Source organism: Physella acuta, unplaced genomic scaffold (genome assembly GCF_028476545.2).
Source record: "Physella acuta isolate Inbredline_101_S28 unplaced genomic scaffold, ASM2847654v3 ptg000316l, whole genome shotgun sequence".
NCBI classification, from domain to species: Eukaryota; Metazoa; Mollusca; class Gastropoda; family Physidae; genus Physella; species Physella acuta.
In genome coordinates, this window is record NW_026731835.1 from 287,369 (window position 1) to 308,756 (window position 21,388).

The following is a 21,388-nucleotide window of genomic DNA, read 5'->3' on the forward strand; positions in this document are numbered from 1 at the left end:
GTTTTAAACACCTAGATTTGTTGTATCCAGGCTTATGTTTTAAACACTAGATTTGTTGTATCCATGCTGTTTTAAACACTAGATTTGTTGTATCCAGGCCTATGTTTTAAACACTAGATTTGTTGTATCCATGCTTATGTTTTAAACTCTAGATTTATTGTATTCCGGCTTATGAGCTGTATAAAAGTATTAAAAGGCCAATATGTTAAAAGGAATACAACATGTAATTTACTTTTACTTGACCTAGACAATATAAACTAAACTCTTAGAACTATTTTTTTTTGTGTGCAAAAGAGCATAATTTTTAAAAATTGATTTAATTGAATTACAATTTCCCTCTGTAGGCTGGTCTGCCCTCTGAAAGGGCACTTAAGGTCTGCCAGTCTGTGATGGACACACTAACAGCCTACGTAGACTGGGCCCACATAAATCACATCATCGATTCTAACTTGCTACCTTTACTATGTTCCCTTCTGTTAGACAAGGAGCTGTGCCTTAGAGCTTCTGAGTGTTTACTGCTTATTGTTGGCAGGAAGGTTTGCTTACATTGTACCATTCCATTTAGAATAGCAAACTAAAAAAAATGTGATTGTAGTTGACAATTTTTCCCTCACTGGCCTTAATAAATAGTATTACTCTCCAATATTCAGGGCAAGCTAACAGAAAGAAAACCGTTGATGATATTATTTTCTGAAGAGGCTATGACAGTTTTGCTGCAGGCAGCTAAGTAAGTGTAATGTAATATTTTATTCAATCTGCTTTAGGAGAACTAATATCTGCATAGTTTGATGGGCTATGGTTGAATTATATGCCTCTTGAATGTTTCACGCAGCTTACTAACATGGCATTTATTGGATAATATTTTCTCTTTCTTCAGTAATGCTACAGAACACATCACAGAGTCCACCAATTTTTTATTTTTGAAAAGGCTTTGTGAAATTTTATTAGAGATTGGCAAGCAGCTGTGTACTTTGTGGGTAAGTTGTGGTATAAGGCAGTTAAAGATTTTTTTAAACAACGCTTACACAATCTAGATTGATTTCTTTTAAAATGTTTACTACTGTTTTAGTATCTTTACAAAACTATGTTCTTATTTTCCTATATTGTTAAAATTTCTATTTAATGTCACATTATTCTAAATTTAGAATATATGAAATTTTGAGTGATTTCTCAGTTGTGCAACTGTGTTTGAGTTGTAGAAAAGATGTGGACTTAAGCTTACTTAAATGTGAGAGTAAACTTTTAGTAATTTAAAGTGTCAGTTAAAATAATAATGTTTTTTCATATTTTCCCCTCAAATAACTACTTTTCTTTGTTCTTAGGGGTCCGCAGAAGACACAGGTCAGCCTCCAAACTTTGAAATGTATCTAAAAGCATTGCTTGCATTCACTCAGCATCCTAGTCAAGTAAATTCTCTTTATATTTTTATCTATTTATTGAGCAATTTCTTTGCTGTGTTAAATTTGGTTTAACTCATTTCCATTCTTGCTTTGCTAAATATTTCTCCTTGATTTTATCCACTGGTGTTGATTTTGAAAATTACTGTTGCTACCTCTATAAATCGGATGTTTTCATAATGCACCACATCAATAGAAATGTTAACATTTTCCTACCCTAGTATGCAAAGTAATTTCAAATCTAGCATTAATGTTAACACAATTCAACAGCATGTTGTTAACACGCTCACAATTTTGTCAAAACTTTGTAAACAGCAACATCACAATATCAGTTTTCACTGCTTGCCTCTGTCTCTTCTTGATATTATTAAGACTAATATTTTGAAGAAATAAAAAAATAATTATAAAATAAAATAGATTTCTAATTAAATTTTCTCTGCCTATTCACATTTTTAGAAGACTGTGTTTGTGGTTGATAAGTAATATAATATAATGGTAATCCCTGTCTAATCTCTGCAAGCTAAACTAAAATGATCCTTATTTCTGTTAATGTTTCAGAGTCTACGTCAGATGATTTATACCATGTGGTTAATTTTTTTAAGACATCCAATAGCATCAAAGGACCCTGTATTTCAGTGTGTGGTGCCTTTACTAATCAAATGTGGGATGGATTGCTTACTAAAGGTAGCTATTATTTTATTAAATAGTCAAGTTTTTTAAGTCTGCACCATATGCCCTTTGTTGTATTTTTTGTATCAACATGAAAAAAAATAAAGGACATTGGATAATCATAAAAGTTTGTAGGTATAGTATTAGTATGTAGAATGTTTATGTAGACATAGTAAACTACATCAAGTAAATCTACAGGTTGGCTTCCCTAGTCAGTACAACTCAGTGAGCTGTGACTACTCCAGGCTAGAGTTTGATTCTGATGAAGAATTTAATGTTGTTCTTTCTAGTAAGTTTGAATCTATTTACAGTCAACCCTTCTATACCCAAATAGAAACTAAAGTGTTATAATAAAGATAGCATTTAGTACTTATCTTTACATCATAAATTCTCCAGGTTTGCGAGTTTCTGTTGTGGATTCAATTAGAACCATGACCCTGATGGTGCCCATGTTAACATTTAACATAGCTTCCTCATGGTTGACTGAACTTCTTAGTAAACCCATAGAAATTGGCAGTGGTGCAGGTAGGTAAAAAAAAATATTACAAATAAATAATTTTAAAAAATAATTTGCACAAATAGATGCATTAGTATAATTCAATTTTTTTTTATAACAAAATATGAATTATTTTTCTGTAAGTTTATATTATTTATTTTGAATTTTCTTTGAGTATTGTAATCTTCTATTCTGATAGATATCCTTTAAAAAGTCTTCTGCTACAATTATCACATTTTTATTATAGGTGCAGATAAAGGAATCTGTAACCTAAGTTCACCATCTTTTATTTCGTGGGATGCCTGCAGTGTGTTCCTTGAGGCTGTAATGTCAAAGCTGTTTCTTGGAGAAGGGGAAAAACCCAATGTTCAAGAAGGGATTGATCTTCTTCATAGAGTGTTAGAATATCAAATGCAGGTTAGTTAACCAGCTTCAAAGCTAAGAATTTAGACTATTTTTAAAACTAATGATTCTAGTCACTTAAATTTTTACAACTAACACTTTTCTCAATCCATCATGTTGCAAAGTGTAATCTTAGTTGGCATGTCACTGTCTAAAGTGTGGTGAGGTTTTTTTTAATGCAATGAGAATATGCATTTAGCCAGAAATTCAGTCTTTTATTCAGGAATCTCTACTTTTTTTCTTTTATTACTGTTTATAATCCTGAAGTAAGTTCGAAATCTCATAATTTTTTTTCTTAAGCTGATTATCTTGGAAGATTAAAATTAACATTTGTTCATTTATCCTATGTATTTTTCTTACCCAGGATCCTCTTATTCTATCTGCTGTGTTATCATGTATTTCTGGGTTGTTTCCATTCTTGAACTACACACCTAAAACTTTGCCAAGAGTTTTAGCCAAGGTAAGCCACTTTGATGTTTAATATTTTCTTTTAATTAGTAAATAAGAAAAGTAGATGTCATTTCATTAGTTAAACTTAACCCTTTGAGCCCGGGCCTCCCTGACCTAGTTTCTCCCATTTCCTGAGCTCCCAGGGCCAGACCAAATTTTCACTAATCTGCTTCCAACTTTGCCTATAACTTTTGAACCGTTTGAGATAATCAAGCCAAATTTGGTATCCAGACTCTGGATCTAACAAGAATGCAGCAAGATTCTGAAATTCTTTCTTTATTTTCTTGTTTTACTATGTTTGAACAGAATAATGTGTATAAAACGAATACATAATTATTTTTTTGATAGAACATAGAAGAAACCAATTTACAATTAGTAATTGTTTTGTTATTATTGATACCTGGCCATACTAGTTCATCGCCAGAAGTCCACTTTTGTGTGATAACTTTCAAAACAGTTATCACTGCCGGACCCGATGCAAAGAAAAACTTCGCATGTTTTGCACAAGTAAACATTTTTTTTCATTTCGGCAAGTCTTTGCCCTTGACACCACGTGCATCAGAACGTACTTGAACAGTTTCATTGTCACTGTCAATTTCAATGTCACTGTGTTCAGTTTCAAATTCAACGTCACTATCATCACAATATAGACCAGGATTATTATCTACTTCATCAGAATCAATAAGTAGTTGTATTGCCTGAGATGCAGTCATTCTACTTCTTTTGTTGATATTTCGGTCTTTTTCTTCATCTTTTTCACCAACTTTATGTGATGAAGTCGACGGCTGTGGCTCAGCTTTTCGTTTCGGCGGCATTGCTACGAAATGTAAACACATTTACTTTCACTTTTCCTAAAAATCAATTTTTAAAATCATAATCCCTCACTCAAAAGACATATGCGCAGTTTTAATCAGTCTTCCGCTAATTATATTTAATTAGACGGTATACCGGCCGCAAGGAATATGACGCTAGATCATCGGGCCGGAAAACCGGCTTTTCGGACATATATGCCTAATGTTGAAGCCGGTTTACCGGCCTAGCGGGCTCAAAGGGTTAAGGTAGATAATTTGAAAAATACATTTCTGCTGTTTTCACTTTTAGTCTAAGCATTGATCTTATTTACAAAATTATCATGGTTGATTAGTTAAATAGTTATCGTTTGCACTTGATTGCTCCAGATATTTGATGCGGTGGTCTTCAATTTACCTGGCCAAACCAAATCTACCAGATCTCAAGCTGTCAAGAATGTCAGAGTCCATGCTTGCTCTGTTTTAGTTAAAATATGCAAGAACTATCCTGATTTACTCCTAGTAGGTTTAGCCAGCTGTTTAGTTTATTTTTTTATTTATTTATCTATGTTAAACACATCATTAGGACAGTAAGCTTGATTAACTAAACTGTCAGTATTTAACTTAATATTGGATTAGAGCTACTTTTCTTATTTGATAAAAAGTTTATTTTTTACAATAGCTTTTTTCTGTCTTGCTTCAACTTAGTTAACCATTGACGTTGATTTGAAGTTAACTGGAAATGTGTAATGTAGGTGTTTTTCAAAATACATATTAATTTATGTAATGTTTTCTTGTTTGAAGCCTGAGTTTCGGCACTTGTATAATTGTGTGAAGCAGCTGGATAGCGATAGAGAACAGTTGAGTCAGATGGAAAAGATTATCCTTATAGAAGCTCTCATTATTGTTAGGTATGGATGCTGTTTGCTTGTTCTCTTTATTACCATTTTTTTACAAATTACACATTTATTAGATTATCTTTTTTTAATGAGTTTAATTAGTTTCAACAAATTAAATGTGAGCTATGTTTAGTAAAAAGTTAACAAATCTTCATACCCTTATATAATTATACCCTGACATCATATGTTGAGGACATCAATCAAATCAACCTCAAATATAACACTGAAAATTATTTCAAACCAATTTCAGCAATCAGTTTCATGATTTTGCTAGCCAGTCCGCATTTATTGAAGAGGTTATAACTCCAGTTAAAGGGCTTTGGTCATCTGAAGACTTCAGACGGTTAGTTACAGTTTCCTATATTACTTAACCTACAGTGGTATAGATGTTTTAAATATACTTTATTACTGCTTAGTATTTATACAGTTAGACAATTTCTTTCAGGGCCTTCAGTTCTCCAGCATGTTTCATGTCTTATGTTGGGCTAGACCAGGCAGCAGTAGAGCCAAGCAGTGCCGACACGTGTGGCATCAACAGGTCACATGTAAGTTCTAATCTTTAGCTTAATCCTTTAGCTTAATCCTGATAGCTTAACTTTGTGCTAGATCATATGTACATTTGAATCTTGTATCTTGAAAACCTGATAGTTTAACATTTTATATCTAATTTTATGCTAATTTCAGATCACATATTGCATTAACACAATACTAGCTGTAATCAAACGTAGCCAGTGGCCAGAAGAGTTTTCAGTATGTATATGTTTATGTGTGTCAGTGTTGCTTTGCTTTTGCTCAGATTCTTTTTTATTGAGCTGAAGTCATTATAAATCTTTAGTTAAATTATATAATTATTTTTCTAGTTTTTAGTTTAAGTAACTGTATAAAATAATTGTGTGAAGACATTATGGTATTTATCATATTGAAACTAAATCTTGTATAACATTTATTTATTCCCAGTTGGCAGAGAGAGGAGGATTTGTTGTACAAGGGGACTGTGGTCAGTTCTTGCGGAATCCTGCGACCCCATACATCTGTCCACTATTAGATAATCTAATTAATTTATTAAAGTATGGGCGCAATGTTCAATGTTTTTTATATGTCGTATTTTCTGTTATACATGGATTTGTTTAAAAATTTGCTATCATTCATGCATACTATTGACTATTTGAAATAGCTCATTTATACTGCATACTTTTTATGTGCAGCCTTTAACATTCAATGTCTTGTGAACTAAATCCTTTTTCTCTTTATATTAGAACTACCTGTTGTCTTTTCAAACCGGAATACCTGGAACTTCGTCATATTGACTTTACTAAAGCATATGACCTGATGGAGCATGATAGACTTAATATTTTAGGTGAGAAATATTTAATTTGATTAACTAATGAAAAAAACTTAATGAAATTTCATTCCCTATTAATTATTTTTTGCTTTCCTTTATAGGTATCCCCCCGGCATGTGTAGATAACTCTGATTCATTGGTTTACAGACATCCTTTGGAGCGCATGCAAAATTTTATTACTGCAGTTTTTGAATATGGGTAAACATTTTTTTTACAAGCTCTACTCCTCTCTTAAATATTAGATATAAGTAACCTCATTATGGCAGCTTTCCTTTATTATAACTTGAAATGCATTTTTTTTTTCAGCTTTCATATCCTTGGTAATGCAAGTCAGTGTCTAGGAGCAGAATTTTACTCAGCCCCTGGATTATCTAGAGTCATCATAGATAATTTGTTGGTCAACTTCAAATTACTGCCTGACTTTAGAGCCAAACTATTTATACGTATCCTTTAGCATAGTTTAAAAAAAAAATTTCAATCCATATTGTGTTCGTGTGTGATTAGTGAAATATTAAAATGTTAATATTTAATTAGAAAAAAACACCCTTAACAGAATATCTCAGGCAATTTTATAAAACCTTTTATGCTATGGTGCCCAAAAGAACAATATTCAACAGTAGCTGTCCCTGTGCTTGCTAGCATTTGTCCAGATATTTATAAGGTACACTTTGAATTTTAAGCATATTTAAATCATATTATTTCTTGAACATTAAGCACATTGTAGAAAATAATTTCTATAGTTTTTGTAGTGAAAATAAGTCTGTTATTTTTTTTTTATCTATTAGAGGTTGTCAGCACGATGGCAGGTGATTAATCAAAGAGTTGAGATTGAGTAAGTTTTTTGTTTTAAGAAGTTAAAAAAATCAAAACAATTTAGATTTAGGTTAGATTTTGAAAGGTTTTCTTTACCACAGCGTTTATATTTGCAACATGTATACTATACACATTACGTGGGAAATATGTTTTCATTCAACATTAATGTACTGCATTTCTTTCTAGACATGTATAGTATACCATGTAAATAAGGTGCACCAATGAGAAATAGAACATACTAGTAGTTTTGGTGAAGAAGCTGTATGATGTCATAGTTACTGATCTGATTAATTAAATATTTTAGAGCGGATCATGAAGATGCTGATCCAGAATCTCAAGAGGTTTTAGAAGAGCACATAGTACGACAAATGACTAGAGAGTACTTTGATCTATTAAGTAAGTTTTTTCTTTTTAGATGTTTTTCTATTATTTATTTTATTTAATTTACTGGAAGCATTTTTGGCAGAAATTCTGAAACTAGTGCCAAAACTATTTAAATATTCATAGAATTTAAAGTTGAATAATTTTTAAATCACACAAGTTAAATAACACCACAAGATGTAGGGTACTAATGAAAAGTGTTGTTTAGGTTTGGTACTGACTAACAGAAGTGTTAGTGCAGAAATCAAGGAGGAAGTTGCTATGGATGATGGGGATGGATCGAAGCAGTCGGGGGGTTATCCAGTACAGAAGGAGCTTAGTGAGTTGGGGGTGATGATTATGGCTACGCAGGTGAGTAGCCCCTTCAAACCAAAAAAAAAAAGTTTTGAGATTTGCATTTTCTAATTATTTGTTATGGTTGTTGTGAAAATTTTTTCAAGAAATTAATTTTACATACCACACTCTTGCCAAAATGTATAATTATTTCTTTATTTAAAAAAATTAAAATTGTATATTGTTTGAATTTTGTTTCCTTAGGATTTATACCCATCCATTATTATGTGTGTCCTTGATGGGTTTTCCTGGGCTGATACCTATACCTGCAATAGATGTACTCAGATGTTGTGGCCACTCTCCAAACAGGTATGAAACTTGCCAGGACACAATAATAAACACAACATAACACTAAAAAGCTGTGTCAATAATCAAGAACAAGGCCATCAAACATCCTGGAAGTATTAAAATTTTTGTTTACAGCTAGTTGCCAACAACCAGATGTCTGAGGACGCTGCCCAGCAAGTATTTATGTCCATCCTGATAGGTCTACAGATCCATGGACAACATGAGGCCTGTCAGTCAAATCTTCTAACACTGGCTTTTACATTCTATGAGACGCTTGTAAGTTCATAGTAAAATATTTGACAAAAAAAACCTACAGGCTTTTGCAGTATTTTCTTGTTGGTCTCAATTGGACTAGTCCTCTAGTTAATTCTATCTAGTGAAGACTACTAGGGGCATATAATAAGTTTTTAAACTATTCGAACTAATGGGAGGTAAAAAAAATAATTAAGAACTTGCTGTTGGCTGTAAAATATGGTCACGGGTGGCTGCTGTTTAAGGAGCAGACAATCGTCTTTTAGATATCGCGACCTACTGATGGTGTTTTAAAGCAAACATTTTTAGTCTTGTTGACTTCATAAATAAATTTCAAATGCAATGAAAATAAGAGAATAAAACTTATCTGCTTTCTTTCATAAAAAACTTTGGTCGCTCATGAGATCTTTTACATATTTTATCTTCAAAAGCTTTTATGAAAGAAAGCAGATTAGTTTTATTTTCATTGCATTTAAAAGCTTGTTGCTTTAAAGGTTTTTTAAATTTGTTTTATTAAACTTAACTTCTAGAGACTCAAATACCCTGCAATTACACATGTTCTCAAGCAAATCCCTGGCTTGGATCTACAGCTGATCCAAGTGAGTATAAGCATTTCATCCTCAAAATATAACATTTTATTTATTTCTGAGACTGTAAATAGATTAAATGTTTGCATAAGTCTTCTTCAACTACTTACCCAATTTTAAGTTGCAGTTTTTAAGTTTTAATTGTAGAATGCTCACAATCATTATACATATGATATTCTTAAACTTAGATTCTCTTTTGTCATAAACATCACCAAACAATCTTTTTCAAAACTTAATGATGTTTCACTACACCATCCATTAAATGTTTCAACAATAATAGTAAGTTAGATCTTCGTGTATAGGTTTTATATTGTTAGTTTGGCTGAAATTTATTCTAGAACCTTGAAGATGAGTTAACTCAACCTCCAAAAGCTGGCCTTGATAAGAAAAAGAGAGAAAGCTTCAGAAAGATTCTGGCAAACATCATCGGGGTGAGTTGATGCTTGTCATTCAATATTTCATTGTTCTAGCCTGCCTACATGTAATCTAATTTACATGACTTTTATTACTTCTAAACTTTGAGCTTTTGCTGAGAGCATTTAATATTTAGGATTTGTGTCTTGGTATTTGATCCAAGTGTTGAGAACTACCTTTAAATAAATATCAATGTATTTAATCTTACTTTGTATATACTAAAGTTCAATCAATAAGAAACTTGATCAATGATGAGTGAGAGAAATATTTTGAGCAGTATGAATAACCATAAGCTAGAAAAAAGCAAGTAGCATTCGTATACTCCTGTGCAAAAGATGTATTTGTTTAAATACTAAGTTGGATAAACTTAGTACAGATGTTATACACCTGAAAAACATCATTTTAAAAGTTTAAGAGAAGTAGGCCTTGATTTTGTTTTGTTTTTTCTTTCTCCCAGAAAAACGTTGGCCAGCATTTTAGTCGCACCACACAGTACAGCATTTTGCCTCGCTTGTTTTTAGAATCTCGCAGACCAAAAGCCATACAATTGGATGAAATCGAGACAGAGAACTTGGGATTATGTGAGCTTTTCTCCCCTGCAACTGATTAATTCTTGTTTTTTTTTTGACAGAGAGCTAGAATATCTGACAGCTGCATGACACTATAGTTCAGTGCATCCAGTATAATAAGGGCATTTTTATTATCTGCACTATGTGCAACAACACAACATGTATATAGTGAAGATATTGAGAAGTTTGTAGGTGAAAGGTTTTTTTTTTTTTGTGTATTGTTTTACTTTTTAATGTCTTGGATCGATGATATTCCAGCTCTCTAAAAATATTGTTTTAAGAACTTTTTTTTCACTGAACGGTTTCTGTTAGGATTGATATTTTGAATATTTTGATTGTTCAAAAGATTATTGTATTTTTGAAAAAAAATTATTCACTTTTATTTTTTATGAAAGTTGTCTACTTTTTAGTATAAATTTGTGTCAAGCAAAACTGTTTGTCAACATTATGTATTGTTGCTGGAGATTTTTAGGTAATTATCAGGAATTGTGCAATAGACAATCTAGTTCAGTGGTCACTATCCTGCTTTATGTCTGTTAATGTTATTACAAAACTGGCAGTAAAATCAATATTACTTAGGATATGAAATGCAAACTTTAAAAATTGAAGTTGTTTTATTGACTTAGTATTTGGGGCCAACATGATACACTTGAGGAAAGTGACATCAGTTAATTTTAATTCCTCCCCTTCTCAAAAATGAATTTTTCCCACATTAAAATTGAAAAACCAACTAAATTTTACTTTAAACGAACTAGCATATAGAATAGATTTTACTGAATGAGTTTTTCAAAAATCAAAATAATTTAAAAGCATTTCTCCCACCCACCAGCAGTATGCATTTACAAATATATTTTATACAATTTTCTATTGTAATAAATTCCTGAAAGCCTAAATGTTGCAAATGTTTTTTTACCTTTGTTTTTTTTATATAAATAAAAGTTTATAATATATTCCTATTGGTTCTCTTTAAAAGAAAATGACTAGAAAGTTTACCTTGTTGTCAAGTTGTACATTTCTCAAATAAATTCACTCATAAACATTACATGTATACTATTTTATTGAGATTTTGAGATATAGACTAAACACAACCACATCCACAGTACTCTAAAAAAGTGTCAATATTAAACTAGTAATGCATGTCAGCAGTACAGTGGGTATCACATAGGTTGCTAGAAGAGATTTAGTATATTCTCTAGTCTTTCAAACCTTTTTCGTGAGTAGATCAACTACTGTTGCAAGAACTATTTTAATTACTATGTATTGAAATTAAGTAAAAAAAAAAAAGTATTTATTACACTTCATGAGGTTAAGGTAATAATTCAACAGTCCACAAAAGATACAAAACTCCGTAACATTGTTATTGCTTTACAGTTGATAAAAAGGTTAAGTTTGCTAATAAAGAAGCAAACATAAATAAGTTTTTAAAAACTTCCAACATTCAAAATTATCTGAATTGTTTGAGCAAATTATTCTAACATTTTAACTGTAACAATATTATGCACCTTGCTTCAAGTTAGCACATTTATTATGGAACAGAAAAATATCAGTTTACTCTCACTGAATTAGTTTTCATAGAATTTAATATCAAGGTAATTATGAAGATATGAAAGGGAAAAGACAGAGCAGAGATCAAAAAGATGCAAGACTAATTAATATCAGATATTTAAAGAAAAGGGTAGGGAGGAAGGAGGGAAAAGTTACAAATTTCATAACATATTCTGATAAAATCTTGCTATTGAAAAACTAAAACAGCACTAATCTCATTCTGGTATGTATGAAAGTTAATGGATTGAACCAAGCTAGCCTACAGCACCATTTCATACACACGCGTCACTAGGGTTATATCAACTTTATCACACATTTACATCACCTATTCATGGTGAACCATTCAAATTTCAGTTTCCCAACTTACTGACCTCTGCATATGCAAACAGTTTTTTCCCCTGTATTCACATTTTTAATAATACTAAAAACAAAAACATAATTATTCAAAACATTAAATTCATACAATTTTATATGCAGTAGGTTAATGCCAGTGAAATGAACATTTAAAATGAAATTATGTAATACAATTATTTGTCTTTAGTAAACTAATACTTGTTTCCTATCTACTGATCAGATTAGTTAGTCAACAAAGAAACAAAAATCTGTCTACTGTCAACACAGCTGAGAGCCATATACTGGAAGAAGCTGACATTCTATTTCCAATCCACATGTTGGAGGATGTTAATGTTCTATCTCCACCAACAAGTCATCCCCTTCTAGTTTCATGTTCTTGGTCACAGAGATGAGCTTAACCTTGCCTGCCAAAGGCGCAGTGACCACCATCTCCATCTTCATGGCACTCAACACCAGCAGTGGTTGACCCTTTTCCACAACATCACCTTCCTTCACCTTAATGTCAACCACAGTACCTGGCATTGGAGCACCAACTGAACCCAACACACCTTTTACAGCCTTGGGATGTACGTGCATCTCCTGGAGAAATACATCAATATGAATAGTAAATTACCATCTAACAAAATATTTTTGTCATACCAGCAAATAAAACATCACTAAAATGATTTTTAAAAAACACAAGAGAAAAAAAAAAAGTTAAAGTTTATCAGACAATTGTCATCCAGTGCTGATATTTAATAAATTATTAAGTGAATAATCAAACATTTAAATTTCTTTTTTTTTTTTACAATTCATTTCTATTTTAAATTTAAGATGTTCTGTTACATGTTTGCTTAAGTTCATTTTTAATTACCGTGATTTATTTTTATTCAACCAAAAGAAATGACGTGGATAGTTTTGTAGAAGTTAAGGACAAATCATTTTAGTATTGCCCTGTGATGAGCCAGACAATAAGTCTCACCTTTTGAGCAGCAGTATCTTTGACTCTCACAGATCTGAGTTGGCCGTTGAGCTCAAAGAAAACTTCCCTGGATCCTGTCTTGCTCAGATCACTCACAGCTAATGTGACAATAGATAAACTTTTGCCTTTCTCTAATTGGACCTGAAAAATACAAAAAAAATGTCCAATTAGCATATCAGTACAGAGCATTCACCACCAGAGCTATTTTATTTTTGAAACCTGTATTTGCATCAAGGCTGGAAGGTCACCAACAATTTTTTTAATGCAAACTTTCCTTTGTTAGGACTCCCTTTGAATTTCCCTATTTATTTTAATAAGAATCTGGTTTTGATGAGGGAATATGGGCTGGTTTAGAATACTGAGAAAAAACTACATCTGTCCTGCAAGCTTGCTACTGCTTACAATTCTGTGGCGCTAGAGAGAATGCTTAACACTTACCATCAGTGGTAATTCAGGTGGTGCTTTCTTTGAAAAAGAAAATGCAAGAAAACATTGGGTGATTTGTTACTAAATGACCAGTAAACCTGCTGAAGCTTTGTAATTATAGATTAACATCTTTGTTCTTGACTGGATGGTATCTCCTCCAACATGTCAGCATGTTATGTGCCATATAGGCTTTACTTCTATAGCCTTTGTCCACTTAAGCACAAACTACAAGGCAGTACTTGTTTGATTTTGGAGTCCTTTAAAGCACAACAATTAAAAAAACCAATTTAAACCAAATATGAACCAAAATGGAAAGTACAATTTAATTACCTCTAATTCTGATGCCACCTTTGGTCCTACTAAAAATGTTTTAGTATCTAACTTGTCTACTGGTCCAAATCTACTTTTGAAGTCTAAATACTCATCAGTGACCTAAAAGAAATAACAGATGCAGGTTTAGTCTTGAATTATTCAATACTTTTATCATAGAAAAAAAAAATTCTTTTTAATTACATTTTTTTTATTTCAACTCTGCTTTAATTTAGTTAAAACAGAAGCAAAGAAAACCTGAGTTAATATAAGAAAAGAAAAAATAAATTGGTTGTAACATTTTTCCAGTTAAATTTAGACTTACTTTTGGGTACAAAGCAGCACTCATGACATCCTCCTCTGTAATCAACTGGTCATACTTGTCTATTAGTTTATCTCTAATTTCTAAGAAGTTGATAGGAGGTAATGTCTCTCCAGGTCTGCCGCTAATTGTCTTAGCACCTTTCAGAGCCTAGATAAATAGTATGTAAAAAAAAAAGCTAACACAAAATTTTAATCAACATGTTCAACTTATATTTTACTTACCACACTTAGAATGAAAAGATGCAGTTTAATTTAGTTTAAAAAGAAACATGTTATTTATTGGCCATATAACTAAGGTGAAACTAAATACAGAAAGTTAGTGCATAAAGTTATTTGCATAACAGCTGTAACTCCTAATACAAAACACACAAAGAACTAGCCTGTGTTCTCAGGGGTTCTGGATAGCCACCAGGGGGCTCTCCAAGATAACCCTGGAAGTATTCCACAACTGAGGAAGGGAAGGAGAGTTCTGAAGCTTTTTCCTGCACATCCTTAGCTGTCAGCTTGTTCTGGACCATGAATTGGGCCATGTCGCCTACAACTTTGGATGATGGGGTAACCTGAAAAATTGGAGGCGCTTTTTTTTTAATAATCAATAAGTTTTAAACTAACTTCAACTTCAATCTACTGATACAATTGAATTAATGACAATGTCCAATAAAAAAACGAATATATTTAGTGTCAAACCTTGGGTAGATCTCCCAAAAGCATGTTAGCAACGGAGTACATCTTCTTGATCTCCTCAAACTGGTCAGCTAGACCCAGACTGAAGGCTTGGAACTGCAAGTTTGTGTACTGACCACCTGTGTAACAATACCAGCACACACATTTTTACAATGTTGAGGGAAACATAACTTCTTTGTTACATCATTTTTTATACAATAATTAACCCTTCATATTTAAAAAACAAAATCAAATAAAAAAAACAAAAAAACTGGATACCTGGAATTTCATTCTTGTAAATATCAGCGTTGCCACTTTTCATTGTTACTGTACATTCAAATGGACCATAAAGGTTTCTGGCTTGTTCCCAATAGGCTGAATATTCAGATACTCTATCCAAGCTGAGACCTGTACAGAAGACATTTATGTGATTTTAGCATAACTTTAGTAACTATATAAAAAAAAACTATAGTTAATAATCTCCCTTAATTTAAAGTGAGCACTTGCTTACAATTCAATGGCAGAGATTTTTTTTAACAAAGCTTTCTAACCATACTTAAACATTATAATTTTTTTTATTTTTATCAGTTTTTTTAAAGGAATTATAGGTACAATAATAACTCAAAACTTTCTATGAACAATAATGGCTATTGTTTTGATATTCTTATTTTCCATTATTAGGCAATTAAATTTTCATATTACTTTGAAAAAAAAAATAGTTCAAAAGTATTAAAGGTGGTTACATTTAGTAAACGACGGCACAGTATATAATACAACACAATTTAAACAAGCTCTACACTGACCAGTGTCAAGTTCTGTTTTTTCCAAAGAGGCAACCACAGCCCCCATACTTGGTTGTGAGGTGAGACCAGACATGGAGTCTACAGCCACGTCAACCACATCAGCACCAGCCTGGGCTGCGGCTAACATGGAGGCCACACCAGCTCCGGAGGTGTCATGGGTGTGTACGTGGATTGGTATGTCAGGAAATTTATCCTTCAGTGTTTGGATCAGGAGGGTTGAAGCTTTTGGTTTCAGTAGACCGGCCATGTCCTAAAAGTGGAACAACCATTAAAGTATAAGTATTTAAACAGTTTAAGTGATACTTTGATGGATGGTATAAAATTATATCAGTGTCCTAGAGGTTAAGAAATAACTAAAGAATTCTGCACTCAACCCTTAATTAAAAAAGGTCAAAGCAGCCTTTTGATTGTTAATATTCATTGAAATGCAAGTGTCATAAATAAATCACTTAATGATAACAAGAGACATAAATACAAGATTTCAAAACAAACACTGAAACTTAACAACAGAAACATAAAAGACTAAGTGTGAAATGTATTTTTAACACAAAAAGAAAAAGATTTCCCATTATCTTAAAACTAAGATTGATTATCCAGTAAACTACTAAAAATAGAGGATAAAATTCCAACAGCCTTAATCAGTTTTTAAATTTTAAAGACCAAAAAAAAAAAATGAGGATTACCTTAATACAGAGAACATGTGTGCCAGCTTTCACCAGTTGATCAGCCAGCTTGACGTAGTACTCCAGGTTGTATTTCTTTTTGGTTGGGTCAGAGACATCACCAGTGTATGACATGGCAGCCTCCACTACACCACCTGCATTGCGGGGGACACCCAGGTGTGAATGTTAATAGCAAAAAAATTAAGGTATAGATTTGTACTCTGTAATTGACTGACTCAAATTTAAAATTATTTTTAGACGATTAAAATTTAACCAACTGCAACTTTGAGGTGCCTTAAAATCTCAAAGTGAAACAACATTTTTTTTATACCTGCATTTCCTGCAGCCTCCATGCCTACAACAATATTGGGTACATAATTCAAAGAGTCAAAGATTCTGAAGATGTCCATACCATTCTTTACAGCCAGATCACAAAATCTGAGAAAAAATAAAAATATTACAACTTGTGTTATTTTAAATTTTCTAAGAGAGAGTAGCTTTCATGACAAAAACTAGATACCAAAACATATGCATTAAAAAAGAGAAATACAAAATAACATCCCATGTTCCTTTACAGGCACATATAATAACCAAGCAGAAACTTTAATATACTCAATAAGTAATTCAGTACTTTTAAAACAAGAATAACTTTTTTAACAATTATTTTATTTTCCATTTTAGGTAAACGCATTAGGCCTATAAAATTTTAAAAATAATTGCTATAAAAATTATTGAAGTAATTTTAAAGATTTACTTAGAAAATTGGGTAGCTTCTCTATAAAAAGAAGTCTGCATCCTTAGACATGAAAAATATATTCACTACTACATAGCGTGCTAGTAAACAAAAGTAGGTATACAATTTTAAAAATGTAAAACTAACTTGTGGACCACATTATCAGGGTAGTTTGTGTAGCCTACAGCATTGGCACCACGTAGAAGCATTTGGAACGGAATGTTTGGGATCAGCTGTCTGAGCTCTCTCAAACGCTCCCATGGACATTCGTGAAGGAAACGCAGCGCAACATCAAAAGTAGCTCCTGTAAAATACCAATTTTAAAAACTTTTATTACTAATTGGAGAAATTTAAATGCTAAAAATTTACTGCTTACTATAAATACTTTGATGCATTTTAATCTAATGATTGAAAAAAAATATAAGCTAGAATTATTGCTAAAAATAAAGAAAAAATTTGGTTCCAACCTCCCCAGTTCTCTGTGCTGTAAAGTGGTGTAAAGTTGTGGGACAAGAAAGGAGAAATCCTCTTCAGGTCAAAGGTCCTGACCCTGGTGGCCAGCAGTGACTGATGGGCATCTCGGAAGGTCGTGTCAGTCAGCAGAAGGCCCTTGTGTTCTCTGACATGCTTAGCAAACGCTGCCGGGCCTTTCTTCACAATAATATCTCTAAGACCCTCTGGGGGTTTTGAAGCTGCAATCACAAAAACAAAATTGATCATGTCCCTTGTTTTTCTTAACAGAGTAAAACAGTTGTTGATAACAAATCACTTCCTGGTCAATGGGAAAACATATTTTTAAAATAATAAAAAATTTCAATCTAGATAAAACAGTTAATTCTAAGAAATTTTATCCCTTTACCTGTTAAACAGAGAGAAAAAAATGTAAACCTCAGAAAAGCCTTTTTTTTTGTAAAGTGTAATACAGGTAGATAAAAAAGACAATAGACCATGTGATAGTAAAAGTTAAATTTTAAAGAGTAAATAATACCCATAGAATATGATTTTTCTTCTCCATTAAAACATTTTTAACACAGGGTCCAAAATTACATAGGCCTACAATTTTGCTTACACTTTCTGATAAGCAGGCCTACCAATTAAAAAAAAAAAATATTAATGGTAAAGGCAAATCAGTTATAGGCTGCATGCATGATGTGATAGCTGATAAAACTCTTTATTAGGGAGTTCTGTTAATTTCTTTATGTGTGATTCATAAGATAAGTATGCAATATTAGATTTATTAGGCCCCAATAAAACCATGGATGCGTTTAGATAAATATTACAACAGTACATCGTCCGAGTGCAAACAATATCTCAAATGGTGCTGCCTGACACACGTTTTTCTCCTTTTGAAAGCTTTATAGTTATAATTTTTTTTTAAAGTATTACATTTCATTATACAGACATATTGTTTGAAGAAAACAGAGAAGACATGAACAGAGATTTTAGTTCCAGGTAACAGATCACAATTTACAAAACAAGTCAGATTAATTTAGACCAGCACAGAATGTACAGTGAAGTACAGAGGAGGATAGAGTGTTTGCATGCATGTTTTACTAAACAATACATTTCTATAGGGGGGGGGGGATAAAACATAATACTTTTTTCTAGAGTAAATAAATATATAACCAATACCTGATAAAATAATCGGATTCAGAAAAAATTTCTACAAACAAAAAGGTTTTTTTTTCTATAAACACCTACACATAAAGAAAAAGTTTTTGGGTTGGGCATGGTGCATAAGTAGGAGGCATAACTCATGATGGCACTTAGAACAAATTTAGACCAGAGTTATAACTGGATCATCTTACCCTTGCCTCTTTCATCTGAAACAGTGAGAGGGGTGGGGACAGGCTGGTATGAAAATGATTTAAAGGGCGTGAAATGTTTTTACTTGAAACAGCAATGAATAAAAATGGTATTATCCACCATGCAATTCTGTTAAGATAATAATAATAATTTTAAAACTAAAATAAAAAAGCGTGTTGGTTACATTTTAATTACCATAATTCATACTGCTTAGCATCTATTAATGTAAATAGACAACCCATTATATACATGTAGATTGCTAAGGTAAAGAAAAGCAATTTCAACTAGTTTTCTATAGAAAGGTTCAACACAGTGATCAACCACATGTCTAAAGCTAGTGATAAAGTGCTGGCAGATTGTCAAGTACTTTCTACTTCAAACATGAAACAGGAAAACTAAATAAAAACAACAGAGGTTGTTGACTTCTTAAGTTTTACATAATATGAATGTGATTTCTTTGAAAATAAACATGAATGATTAAAAATGTAACAAATGTGTTAGAATAAAACTATCCTGATTACCTAATGGCACACTTGGGACTGTGGGCACAACTTCAGTTGGTTTCAAGTTTGTCCCCAGGGGAGTAGATGGACCGTTGACCATGATGCTGCCCAGGTAGTGCAGCAGCTTCTGGGCCCTGTTCTGACTTGGGGCAAAGTTGAACAGCTGAGGGTGCTCGTCAATAAATGTTGTGTCCACTGATCCCTTCAGGAAGGTCTCGTTTTGTAAAACGTTTAACAAGAACGGGATGTTGGTCTGTAGAGAAGAGAAAGTAGCATAAGAACTATACAAGACATTCCAACCTATGGTAAATTTTATTTTTTTCATTTTCGATAAACCAAAACACCAAAGCATGAATATTAGAAAAAATAAATATTAAAGTTTTTATTTTACATATGAAATATAAAAAAAAAAGATACAGAATATTAAAGCATAATACATTTTTTACACCTAGTACATATAATATTAACTGTAAAAGAAAAGAGTACCTTGACACCTCTGATTCGAAATTCCCTGAGAGCACGAAGCATTTTTGCACATGCAGCTGGGTGGTCCTTGGCATGAGCAATGACCTTTACCATGAGAGAATCATAGTAAGGGGATATCACTGCACCAGCAAAAGCAGAAGCACTGTCCAGACGGATGCCCATACCTTCTCCACTACGGAACACCTTAATTGGTATTAGAAAATTTGCATATAAAATTTCATTTTCTGCATTTTAGAAAGACTACAATAATAATTAAGAAAAACAAATTTGTATACATTTACCAATCTGATATATAAAGAACTTATTAAGTTTAATATCGTTCTTAAACAAAATGTAAAAATTAACAGTTTATAAATTAAGAAGAAAAAAGTGTACCTCAATTCTTCCAGTGTCAGGCTGGAAGTTTCTGGAAGGGTCTTCTGTTGTCATCCTGCACTGAATAGCACAGCCGTTCAAGTTGATTTTGTCCTGGGTTAAATTCAATTCAGGTAGCGTGTAGCCTTCTGCTACTTTTATCTGAGCTTGAACAAGGTCAACTCTAGTAAGAATGATAAAAAATATGAGGTAACACTTTATGAATCTAAAAACTTTTAAAAACAGGTATTTACATAATGTAAAAAATTTTTTTTCCACTGGTTCATAGTCTGTATTCCTCAGGATAAAGTGGGACGACAAAGTCCCGAACAAGGAAATATGGCGAAGGACAGGATTAAACGACATTGTCTCAGAAGTTAGAACGAGGAGATGGAGATGGCTGGGCCATGTCCTACGCATGAGCAAAAAAAGACTCCCCAACATGGCGCTGAAGTGGAACCCACCTGGAAAGAGAAGTAGAGGAAGACCACTGGGAACATGGAGGAGGGAGATGGAAGAAGAAGTACAGGCTACTGGCAAAACCTGGCATGAACTAAAGTGGCTCGCCCAGGACAGGGTGGAATGGCGGAGATTTGTTGTTGCCCTATACTCCACAGGGAGTGATGAGGATTAAGTAAGTAAGTAAGTCATAGTCTGTATATCTAAATAAATTATCTCTGTAATTAACTTTCTAATTTAAGGGATTTTCTGTTAGGTAAATCTAAATTAGCTTACAAACACACTTGTGTTTACCTACAATTTGTTATTTTTTCTGTAATTAAAAACTAAAAAGCTACACCAGAAGCAAAGTAAAAACTGTATACAATATGATTGTTTTAAATTCTACTGGTTATATTAAAATTTTAAAACAATTTTTCAATTATAAAAATGAATACATCATTTTTTTAAATTGTATCAACTTACCCAGTGACCTGTTCCGTCACTGTATGTTCAACTTGTAGCCTAGCGTTGACCTCAATAAAGAAGTACTGGCCATTTTTGTCCAGCAGGAACTCTGTTGTCCCGGCGTTCTCATACCCCACAAACTTGGCAAGCTGCACTGCATCTCTGTTCATACTGTCACGAATCTTTGGGTCAAGCTGGGGGGCTGGAGCTATTTCCACAACTTTTTGGTGCCGACGCTGAACTGAACAGTCTCTTTCAAACAAATGGGAAACATTGCCAGCTCTGTCACCTTAAAGGTTAAAAACAGAAGTGCTTAATTTATGATAGAATACAACAACACAGGAGTACTTATGACAGAATAAATACAGGAGTACTTATGATAGAATACAACAACACAGGAGTATTTATGATAGAATACAACATCACAGGAGTACTTATGATAGAATACAACAACACAGGAGAACTTATGACAG

At 32.6% G+C, this 21,388-nt stretch overlaps 2 protein-coding genes across 13 annotated transcripts in view; one reads left to right on the top strand and one right to left on the bottom strand.

The window, feature by feature from the left end:
• The window catches only part of LOC131940396 (exportin-5), a 26,257-nt gene extending 13,516 nt beyond the window's left edge, over positions 1–12,741 (top strand). For 5 of the 6 annotated variants that reach the window (XM_059298993.1, XM_059298990.1, XM_059298991.1 and 2 more), the window contains 27 exons: positions 345–536; positions 651–727; positions 878–977; positions 1,323–1,406; positions 1,956–2,081; positions 2,265–2,355; positions 2,463–2,591; positions 2,810–2,979; positions 3,329–3,424; positions 4,593–4,724; positions 5,007–5,113; positions 5,352–5,444; positions 5,547–5,646; positions 5,786–5,851; positions 6,059–6,168; positions 6,358–6,458; positions 6,545–6,641; positions 6,750–6,886; positions 7,007–7,104; positions 7,229–7,275; positions 7,561–7,652; positions 7,846–7,988; positions 8,175–8,279; positions 8,394–8,534; positions 9,041–9,109; positions 9,436–9,528; positions 9,969–10,621. In XM_059298993.1, the coding sequence (XP_059154976.1) occupies positions 345–536; positions 651–727; positions 878–977; positions 1,323–1,406; positions 1,956–2,081; positions 2,265–2,355; positions 2,463–2,591; positions 2,810–2,979; positions 3,329–3,424; positions 4,593–4,724; positions 5,007–5,113; positions 5,352–5,444; positions 5,547–5,646; positions 5,786–5,851; positions 6,059–6,168; positions 6,358–6,458; positions 6,545–6,641; positions 6,750–6,886; positions 7,007–7,104; positions 7,229–7,275; positions 7,561–7,652; positions 7,846–7,988; positions 8,175–8,279; positions 8,394–8,534; positions 9,041–9,109; positions 9,436–9,528; positions 9,969–10,121 (2,949 nt within the window). In that variant the 3' untranslated portion in view covers positions 10,122–10,621. Of the gene's footprint in view, positions 1–344; positions 537–650; positions 728–877; positions 978–1,322; positions 1,407–1,955; positions 2,082–2,264; positions 2,356–2,462; positions 2,592–2,809; positions 2,980–3,328; positions 3,425–4,592; positions 4,725–5,006; positions 5,114–5,351; positions 5,445–5,546; positions 5,647–5,785; positions 5,852–6,058; positions 6,169–6,357; positions 6,459–6,544; positions 6,642–6,749; positions 6,887–7,006; positions 7,105–7,228; positions 7,276–7,560; positions 7,653–7,845; positions 7,989–8,174; positions 8,280–8,393; positions 8,535–9,040; positions 9,110–9,435; positions 9,529–9,968; positions 10,622–12,199 lie in introns of those variants that run through there. The other variant, XM_059298995.1, reaches the window with a different exon arrangement.
• LOC131940395 (pyruvate carboxylase, mitochondrial) overlaps positions 12,307–21,388 on the bottom strand; it is a 24,295-nt gene continuing 15,213 nt past the window's right edge. For 6 of the 7 annotated variants that reach the window (XM_059298983.1, XM_059298985.1, XM_059298982.1 and 3 more), the window contains 17 exons: positions 20,934–21,204; positions 20,031–20,193; positions 19,656–19,838; positions 19,188–19,422; positions 18,669–18,683; positions 17,328–17,552; positions 17,008–17,164; positions 16,459–16,565; positions 16,149–16,282; positions 15,466–15,715; positions 14,942–15,070; positions 14,687–14,802; positions 14,380–14,559; positions 14,001–14,147; positions 13,697–13,798; positions 12,941–13,081; positions 12,307–12,558 (listed from right to left, as the gene is read on the bottom strand). In XM_059298983.1, the coding sequence (XP_059154966.1) occupies positions 12,307–12,558; positions 12,941–13,081; positions 13,697–13,798; positions 14,001–14,147; positions 14,380–14,559; positions 14,687–14,802; positions 14,942–15,070; positions 15,466–15,715; positions 16,149–16,282; positions 16,459–16,565; positions 17,008–17,164; positions 17,328–17,552; positions 18,669–18,683; positions 19,188–19,422; positions 19,656–19,838; positions 20,031–20,193; positions 20,934–21,204 (2,807 nt within the window). The remainder of the gene's footprint in view (positions 12,559–12,940; positions 13,082–13,696; positions 13,799–14,000; positions 14,148–14,379; positions 14,560–14,686; positions 14,803–14,941; positions 15,071–15,465; positions 15,716–16,148; positions 16,283–16,458; positions 16,566–17,007; positions 17,165–17,327; positions 17,553–18,668; positions 18,684–19,187; positions 19,423–19,655; positions 19,839–20,030; positions 20,194–20,933; positions 21,205–21,388) is intronic. The other variant, XM_059298989.1, reaches the window with a different exon arrangement.